At 43.9% G+C, this 9,854-nt stretch overlaps 1 protein-coding gene across 1 annotated transcript; it reads left to right on the top strand.

Annotated features, from left to right (window-relative positions):
- Window positions 1-731: 731 nt before the first annotated feature.
- Window positions 732-7,403, top strand: TALDO1 (transaldolase 1). Its single transcript, XM_009283724.1, has 8 exons — window positions 732-909; window positions 2,868-2,991; window positions 3,288-3,395; window positions 4,150-4,281; window positions 4,746-4,921; window positions 5,089-5,286; window positions 6,345-6,490; window positions 7,170-7,403. Exons 1-8 carry the CDS (start codon window positions 732-734, stop codon window positions 7,200-7,202), a joined length of 1,095 nt encoding a protein of 364 aa, XP_009281999.1. The 3' UTR covers window positions 7,203-7,403.
- Window positions 7,404-9,854: the final 2,451 nt, after the last annotated feature.

Raw genomic sequence — 9,854 nt, forward strand, 5'->3', positions numbered from 1 at the left:
CCCCCCCGGACCCCCAGGCGCGACCCAGCGCCCTGCCAGCTCAGTCTGCCGGTCACTGCGCCTCCTTCTGCCGTACGCCCCCTCTGAACCCAGGCCTTCGCAGCCGCCAGCCTGGGGGTTCGATCCAGTTCCACTCGTCGGACCCTCCGATGACTTTTCTTTTCCCCCCCCAGTTTGACCTGGAGTGGGTGCAAACCCACGTGCTGTTACTAGGAAGTGCCAGACTCGACAAGATAAGCTCTGCGGGGCTAACAAAGTTGGGTTTTTCCAATAACCAGTGTAGATTTGTTTTTTGGTTTTGTTGTGGCAGGTTTGGGTTTTTTTTTTCCCCCCCAAATGGCAGAAGCAAAGCAGTTGTGAAGCAAAGAAAACAATGCAAGAGTGCTTTTGTTTTCCTTATCTCATGAGAACGAGCAAGCGCTCTCCTTTCCGAGGAAGGGAGGTGGCGTTCGATTGTAAAGCCGCTTGTTCCCAAGCTGTCACTGCCTGCGCGCCTGCACGGGCACGCAACTTTCCCGGTACATCGGATCTGAAAAATCCCTCCCCTGAACGTCTCTGGGTTGCGCAGAGCAATGCTTCTTGAATCCTGTTCTGCCGTCACTGAAGCCTGTGGTCATCTGCCTGCTGCCTGCCTAATCCTATAGGTGATGAATAAACAATCCTAAACGGCAGCCGTCAAATGCCTTATATTAGTACATTTAAGAGCACGCAGGGGTAGCAACAGCTCAGACATGTGCCCCGTGACGCTGTCTGCGTGTATTTACGTACTTGCACTGACTCTAGGTAACGTGTATCTGTTCAGCGCTTCAGATTGCCTGACTCCAAGTGTCAGGCTGCATGAAACATTAGGGAGAAACTGTTACTTCAAGAGTCCATCTGACCTGCCGGACAACCACCATACCATGAGAGGTACGGAGCATTTGATGCAGCTTTACCAAGCGTTGCATCGAGAGAGTTGGAAACGCTAAGTGACTAGGTAACTTCAGCCTTGTCAGATTTGTGTACCTTTGAGTAGTGACAAACCTGGCTAAAGCCCAGCGTGTGCTGAAATTGCATGAATCCAAAACATTACACTGTCTACCCCGGTTTCAAAAAAGCATAATGGGAAGAAAAAAAAAAAACCAAACCCCTTGTGATGGCCGAGGGGGGCCACACACACAGCACACCCCTTGTGTACGGGTGGCTGTAAGGAGGCCGAGCGCTGTCCACCGGAAAGTTTTAACAAGCTCCTTGAAAGAGTTTTACAGTTGATCTCTGGCTGCCTGTTGTCACCTGTCAATCCTTACAGTCCAAACAAGGCTACAGTCAACATCTGACTCCCTCCCTGTTCAGGTTAAACGCTGATGCTGGTTAAGGTGCAGTTGTTGCTAACACCAGTTCCCAGTTTTGTTTATAGATAAACGTCTCAGTACGGTGCAGGACCATTCAGACCGGCATCCTTTCCTACACCGCACCTGCAGTAAGCGGTGGCGGCTTCTCCAGTAGCTGCACTAGTTTCGCTTTTTAACTAAGCCGGACCGGAATACACTTACTCTTTTGCCCAGCTTCCTTTGTGCTCACAATGAGGAAAGGTGGCACAACGGTCACGGACCGCCCCCCACTGAAAGCTTGTCCTGCACACCTAAAACTCAGGCTGCTAACTGGTTTCTGACAGACCTAAAGGAAGACTGGGTGAGGAAAACTGGGTGACAGACTTAACGAGATTAATTTACGCATGTTGCCAGAGACCCGTAAGAGTCTTCAAGTGCTGCAAGGCTGGAGAGGAGTAATAAGCGCTGTCAAAACAGACTTCTCTAAAACTGTGTGTATGCTTCAGAACTGAGTTTCATCTTACTTTATTTTAAGCAGTATCCATGTGAATTGAAGTGTGTTTTGAAGGACCCGTTTGTATGGAGTGGACTTGCTCCAGGATCATGATCATTGCCTAGGAGGGAGCTATGGAAAAACAATACTTATTTTCTTCTATGACTGAAAAAATAAAGTTGCGCTCTCTAACTTGGGTTTTCATCCCTGTGCAACAACGCTGAGGAAAATGAGCTGGTAATAAATATTTTGTTGTTTTTGACATTTAGCTGTGTTAACAAGGGAGCTTGTAAGCAGAAATTGCTGAAGGGCCTGCAGAGGCTCTCCCCTGTTTGCTGAGTCAGGCTCTGCATGCCAGGCAGCTCAGCTCTGATTAGGGCCAGACAATGCACATGCATGGTCACAGCCTACTCTGGTAAACAACTGGTATCACCTGAAATAGGTGTAGTCCGGGGCTTTAGGTAAGCCAAAGGTTCAAGTATCTTCTACAAGGAAGGAAGCCTGGTAGTACAAGGAAATTGCAAGAACAGATACTAAGAACTGGTCTGCAACTGTTTGAAAAAGTTTTAAAATGCAGTAAGGCTCTAGCAACTTTTCCAACAGATGAGTTTTTCTCCTGTTCTGGTCGTAGACAAAACAAAAACCCAAAAGCCTAACTGCTAGAAGGGTAGAAAGATCCCCCTGTCTTTACTTTCCCCCTGTGATGCCTGGAACTCAGCTATGCTGGTGAATATGATACGGACAGATGTGAGGAGCTGAAAATTAGTACCACTTCTCTTCATCTGTCACTTCTACAAGTTTATTTCTTTTGGGTAGCATCTACAGTAGTGAGTGAAGTTTGCTGTGTCTTATTACTGTAGCTTTGTTAACCTTGTTCTGGTAGTTCTGGCACAAGCCAGCTTTCAGGCAGGGGTATTTAAACATCATTGTGCACTAGTCTGCTCTATCGCGAACGCTACTGTCCTACAGCCGAAAGTGTTTTACATTCTCAGGTATTTGAGCAAAATCCTTCTAATTGCTCAGGCCTGCTGATTGTTTTAAACAGGCTATTTTTACTTCCCTAGCAATTGATGAGTACAAGCCCCTAGATGCCACCACAAACCCATCTCTGATACTAGCTGCTGCTCAGATGCCAGCTTACCAGGAACTTGTGGATGATGCTGTTGCCTATGGGAAAAAACTTGGTGGGTAAGTAAAGAGGGTTTTTTATCTCAGTAGATCTATATTTAAGATGCGTGGCCTTCTAGGACTGCTCAGGAAGGCACTCTTGAGTTGACAGCATTATAGGAAATAGTATCCAGAGGCTAATACTGCTGGTGGAACACAGAGGGCAGAACACAAACATGGAGCAGAGCAGAAGAGGCTATTTGAACTCTGGAATTTAATGTTAAATGGGCTGTGAAATTTGACCTTCAAATCCATGGCAAGGTGTGAATGCACTTTCCCCCCCCCCCAGAAATGATTTTGCTCTTTGTGGTTTTCAGGTCAGAAGAGGAGCAGATCAAAAATGCTTGTGACAAACTTTTTGTATTATTTGGAGCTGAAATATTGAAGAGGATACCTGGCCGCGTGTCCACAGAAGTAGATGCAAGGTTGGCTCTTTTTCCTCTGGGTTACCCTGGATATTTGTACATACAAAAAGAGACATGATGTGAGTTGGAGAAAGATGTTCTTGACTAGACAGCTCACTGTTATAAGGCTGGCAAGAGTTTATATTGTTAATATTTGTTTAATTAGAGAATGGATTTTACTTAGTTTGCTTGACTATAACTTGGTGACAAAACTATGAAAACAAGTAATACTGAGTTTGGATTTTTGTAATCTTCTTGTTGTTCCTTAAGCAAGGGAAACCTCATGCTTCCAGTAGTTTTGCTCATTCTCTTTTGTGTGATAATGTCTTCTCAATTTACCAAGATCTGTTTTAACAGTTTATTTCAAGACGTGCATAGGATTTGTCTGTTAACCTGCTCATTGCCAATTCACTTCTAATGCTCAGCTTCTGCATTCGTTACGAAAAACTTGAGGAAAACTTTAGTCTATAACTTTCTCAAGGAAAGCTACCTTGAGCTCTGGATCCTCTAAATAGTAGAGGATCCGCTTGCTACTCTGATTATTACTACTCTATTAGAGTAGCGGTGCTGTCCTACACCTACTTGATGGGCTCACAATCTAGGAAGTATCTCTGAGAACAAAAACCTGCTATTGGCATATAAATGCTGATAAAATGGACAACGTTTTTCAATGGGGTTTGGGGAGGAAGAGCCTTTAAAAAAAAAAAAAGTCAGTTTTAAGCAGTCCTGCTCTTGTTTCAAACAAGTTTTAAGCAGTCCTGCTCTTGTTTCAAAGGTTGTCCTTTGATAAGGAAGGAATGATTCAAAGGGCCAGGCGCCTCATTGACCTTTATAAGGAAGCAGGAATTGGTAAAGATCGTATTCTCATAAAGCTCTCTTCAACATGGGAAGGAATCCAGGCTGGCAAGTAAGTACTTCTGTACCTGGTACGCTGAGTCTCATAGCATGCTTCTGCCTGTTCACAGGCACCTGACTGACAAACGCATTCTGCAGTTAAAATAAAGAATTGTTCTGAAAGCACTGCACCAGGAAATCTGTTGCTAGGGCTACAGCTAGCAAGCAAGGTGCTCTGCTACAGCTTTCTGTTGCAACAGGAAAAGTTTGTTCATACAAGGGCCAGGCCACTTGTAAACAGAGTTTCCTGAAATATCAGGCTAAGTTGTCTGCATTTGGTTCAAGGAACAGCATTAAATAAAGCAGAGTCTGGCAGTGCAAAACATCTGCTGTTAGCTTAAAACTTTAAAGCTTATAAACTGTACCACGTTCCTAATTTAACTCAAGACATTCAGTCGTTTAACCTACTAGCTTGTTACTAAAATGTAAATTTAGTAGGTGAGCAAGCTACTGTTTTAAGCCAGCCTGTGTCTGCAGGGTTCTGGAAGCAGAGTATGGGATTCACTGCAACATGACCCTGCTGTTCTCCTTTGCTCAGGCAGTTGCCTGTGCTGAAGCTGGAGTTACTCTGATTTCCCCATTCGTAGGACGTATCCTGGATTGGTATGTTGCAAATGGAGATAAGAAAACCTACGAGCCTTCAGAGGATCCAGGTGAGCTTTCCTTTTAACGTATTACTAAAAATACAGTAGCTACTCATTCAAACTGCAGTTTACTTGTATAAACCCTCTTAATGAAAAAAATGTTGGTTTTGAGCATGTTCTAAATCATTTGTACTTCAAATAAATTATTCTGAAAATTGCTGATTTCTCCTTTTTAGGAGTGAAGAGTGTCACTAAGATCTATAACTACTACAAAAAGTTTGGCTACAAAACTATCGTGATGGGTGCTTCATTTCGAAATACAGGAGAAATAAAAGCGCTTACAGGCTGTGACTATCTCACTATTTCACCCAAGCTTTTGGGAGAGCTCAGCAAAGAGTATGTCAAGTTAACTCCCACACTGAGTGTAAAGGAGGGTAAGTCCACACCTATGTAACACGGGCTTGCTCAGTCTCCCTTTCTTCCTGAATGTTAAGAGTACGTGGTTCCACTCAGCCCTGCGGTGTTTGCTTCCATTCTGCTTTAAGGATAGATATTGACCCCTCTCTAATGGAAATACTGTAGCCTGATTACAACAGTACTGCTACAGTTGCTGACACACAGTCACTTCTTTAGGGTCTTGGGCCCCACTGAGTACGCTAACTGGAATGACGATGGGTTGTGAGTGTGCTTAAACACTGTGTACCCTCTCCTGAGAGGACAGGGAGAGCAGAAGGAACTTTATACCTCATATGCTTGGGATGAAATTTTACTGAATATTAGCAAAGATGCCAAACCTGGTTTAATCTTATGTTAATATTGCATCAGTGATGCAGTTAGCTCTAGACATGCCAAGAGATGCCTTTTCCCTCCAGAAGCTCTAGAAATTAATCGTATGCAAGACTAAGTGATTTCATCTAGTGATACTGTGCCACGATGCTTTTGAATATATGTTCCCATTGCACTACTATTCCTTTTCTGTAGCCTCATTAAAATGCTACTTTACAGCTTAGAAGATGAGATTTGTGCACAGCTGTAGTCATGGGTTGCTGCTTACAGGGTGCTAGCTGCCTTGTAGGCATGTTATCAATTGAGCTTTTGTTAACGTACTTGCCAAATAATCAAAGACCTAATTGTTCAGCGTATTTGCTTAGAATGTCTCACTGCGTAGGACTGTTGCATAATTCTTTATAATAGGCCTGAAAGTACCGTACCATTCAGAAGCAGACACAAGATAATGGCATACATGTAAACATTGTATTTTAAGAGAAACTGATTATCTAGATGACTTCCCCACCCCTCCAAAGCCAGATCTGGAGCATTTTCAGTCCTGCAGCCCAAAGTGTGCTCATGTAGCAAGTCCTGTTGAAACTGGTGTTTGAAATTTTTCAACAGCTGGAGATGGTCAGAATCTTGAGACTGTTTTAGGAAGCCTGTGGTATTTGATAATAATCTGATAATATGATTTGTCTCTCTTTCCATTCCCCTTGCACAGCTCAGGCATGTGAGCTTGAAAAGATTCACCTGGATGAGAAGGCATTCCGCTGGCACCATAACGAAGACCAAATGGCTGTGGAGAAATTATCTGATGGGATCAGAAAATTTGCTGCAGATGCAGTTAAACTGGAGAGGATGTTAAAGGTAGATGTTATATCATGCTGTATCCTGCCACCTCTCACGTTCCTCCCAAGCACTGCAGCTAACCTACAGTTCCTTGTGGTATGGCTAAGGATTAGGAACCTGTAAGCAAGTCCGATCAGGTTTTTATACAGGTGGTACATGTTATGTAGGACAGGCAGCTAGCAAACTGGCCACCTAAATTAAGTGAACTTGGTAAACTTCACTGCATCTCAAGAAAGAGTTCATGCCAGATGTATACAGCCACACCTGCTGTTTGAGGCCCAAGGCAGTGTTTAGACTGGCAGCTAATCAAGATAACAGTACTGTCGAAGTGAAAAGTCTCTCAGGTCTAATTCTAAACTCCTTATCTGTTAGCAGTGGTACAAGACACATAAATAATCTTCAGTGAGCTGGAAATAAGTCATGCCTGTAACTTGGCACTAGGAGGCACCAAGAAGAGATAGTGTAGCCAAGCCATGTGAAAGTTTTTTCTGTCAGTTTATGGAGAGTCTTTCAAATGGGATTAACTGAACTGTGTGTTTGGGGGGCGGGGGGAATGCACACCAAGTGTACCTGATCTAGGCATTTGTTCTTGCTGACTGGACAACTACTTAGCAGCGACTTAAGCCTGCTTTGCTAAAGCACAGTCCACATCCAAAACTCTTACTCAGCTGCTGTATGTTTACTGCTCTCTTTCTAGGAGCGAATGTTCAGTGCTGAAAATGGAAAGTAGAAAAATCGGAATTCTCCTGAGTGGTCAAGGCTGAATGAGTGGATCACCTGAGGTTAAATGGATGTACAAATGTCTTACCTGTAAAAGTCTTATGCTATGTATGGATAGATTTCTGTATCATGCTTTTTTTATCAATTTACAAAGGGACAAACAATTATAAATTGTTGTGGCACTTTTGTCAATACATGCTAATTAACACAGACTTTCTTTGTAATGTGTTCACTTCACTGCTGCGGGGGACATCTGACACAGTATTTTATTTTTTTAAATTTTTATATTAAATTCCTAATTAAGTCTACATTTCTAACACATTAAGAAAGCAGTTTTGTTTTGTCTTTCATGCTGTCTCACTGTGACTAAAGAGAAGACACAGGTTTCAAAAGCCCTCCTTGGTACAAAACCCACAAGTACTCTTATGAGACACAAACGTACTAAACCAGCTAGGCTCCAGTCCCTTCCTGTCCTCTTTCTGCAGATGAGGTGGCAGCAGTAGTGACTTACTGGTTGGCAAACCTGGTGAACGCCATCATAATTAGTATTTCAAGGCTTTTTAACCAGGGGGGGGAAACCTGTATCATAAGCAATTTTTAGGAATGTTGTCAAATACCAGTTTTGTTTACCACTTGCCTAAGAGCCCAAGGTAACAGCAAGAACATGAAATTGATTGAAGCTGAAATGCCACTGCAATTACAATACAAGCATAAGCTACAGCTACCCCTGATGTGACAGCCGGCCATGTGCTCGCAAACCAGATGCCAGTCTGATAACAGAACCATATCAGACATGTCTATGTGGTGCTGCGCTCCCAGCCTTGCCCTGGACCTGCCCCCACACAGGGTTGGGAATAGTGCCAGTCTATCAGAGGGAGATGAAGCCACCTCAGGAGACTGATCTAGACCCCTCTGCTCTACAGGCGTAGGTAACAGTGAGAAGCAGGCCACAGTAGAAAGCAAGCTGTCTGGAGGGAGGCGACCTTTTTCCCTTCATTTCAAAGGGCAAGCTAGCATTAAAAGCTTTACCCTGCCCCCACGTCCCTACACTGTGCCACACAGCCATCTGACCTACGACTGCAAGTCCAAGCATGCACTGTGATTTAGATCACTATAGTCATTAAAAACTGTTAACAGAGTATTTGTATCCTGCTGAAAAGGGAAATGAACTTCAAGTACAGCAGAGGCACCAAGAAAAGTCTGTAGGCTCTCTGCTTTGGATCTAGCTTTCTCAACGTCTGTTTTCTGCTCCAGACTATGAGATGAGGAGAGGTCTAGCTTCTTAGCAGACCACAATTTCCAAACCAGGCAAGTTTGGCTCCAGCTGTTAACAAGTACAAAAGTATGAAGTCATGACTTCCTAAGGCAAGAGAATGCGGCTTTCAGCCAGTCCAGAATCACACTTCCCTGGGATAGCTTTAATAAAGCTGCACAGCACCATTGTGAGACTGACAACTGCAGAGATGATAGACCAGTGAGACCCATGGCAAGCCAGAGCAATCAGAGGTGACTTCTGAAAGGTAACACAACTCATGAGCGGGCACTTCAATGGGTTTTTTAAAAACTGCTACTGCAATAATCAACAGATGGCAGGGTAGAATGGGGATCCTCAGCCAGACAAAAATATTTCCCCACAGCAACAAGCCTACTTAATCTAGCAAACTGTGAACTTTAAACACAGTGTCACTGATGAAGAGCTCAAGTATTTCCCGTGTTCTGAAGAGGAAGATCTGGGGCTGTAGAAGTGGCAAATACAAAACTGCTGTATAGAGAGGTCTGTGCAGTTGTTGCTGGTCTCCCTGAAAAACAGATCTTTCTTCCTCATGTTCACTGACAGGTGATAAGCCTCTCTACAGGCTGTAACTCCACCTAGATAGCTGGATGATTCTCAGCCTGCCACAGCTTGTCTTACAACAAGGCACACATGTCCTAATGCCTGACTTCTTAGCAAAGGAATTAGGAGGTATTTTAGACCACTACTGTATTCTTACAGGTGGAAGGGTTCAGGCACAATTATACTGCAGAGAACCTGCGTGAAGCCAAGCTACCTGAGTTAGCACTGACCCCAGCTGGTCAGTCTTCACACCAGCTTCACTCTAGATGCAACACAGAAGGACCGTCTGTCTGAACTTCACATTTACCAGCCCACTGGTATCAACAGGAATCTTTTCGTTGATTACTTTAGCTGAGTCATTCTCCCAAGATTTGTACCTATTTGGCATTAAAAAAAATATAATCCCAAGGCAATGCAGTGCTGTCAGTTAGCCCTGGGGCACCAACACACCTCTTCTGCAGAACATGGAGAGCTACATGCCAGTTTCTTGAAACAGCTCAGCTGTGCATCTGCATCTGATGTACAATCACTTCTCCGCATCTGTCCTAGGCTTCAGCTGCTACTAACAAAGGGTCAAATCCAGAAGTAGCTGGATTTGACAGTAGTTCTTTGATATAGAAACTTCTTCTCTCACAGCCAAAACCAACTCATTTCATCTGGACCAAGACTGGCTCCTAGGAACACGACCCGGTAGTTACAGCCCAAATGGATGGTGGTTATCTAGGGATTAATCCTGCTCCAAAAATCCTTTGCAATCCAGTCCCCTTCCTCCCACTTTGCTTGTAGAGTACATATTCTCCTATTTCACAGGACTTCTGCATTAGATCT

This window comes from Aptenodytes forsteri, unplaced genomic scaffold (genome assembly GCF_000699145.1).
Source record: "Aptenodytes forsteri isolate BGI_AS27 unplaced genomic scaffold, ASM69914v1 Scaffold535, whole genome shotgun sequence".
Taxonomy (NCBI): domain Eukaryota; kingdom Metazoa; phylum Chordata; class Aves; order Sphenisciformes; family Spheniscidae; genus Aptenodytes; species Aptenodytes forsteri.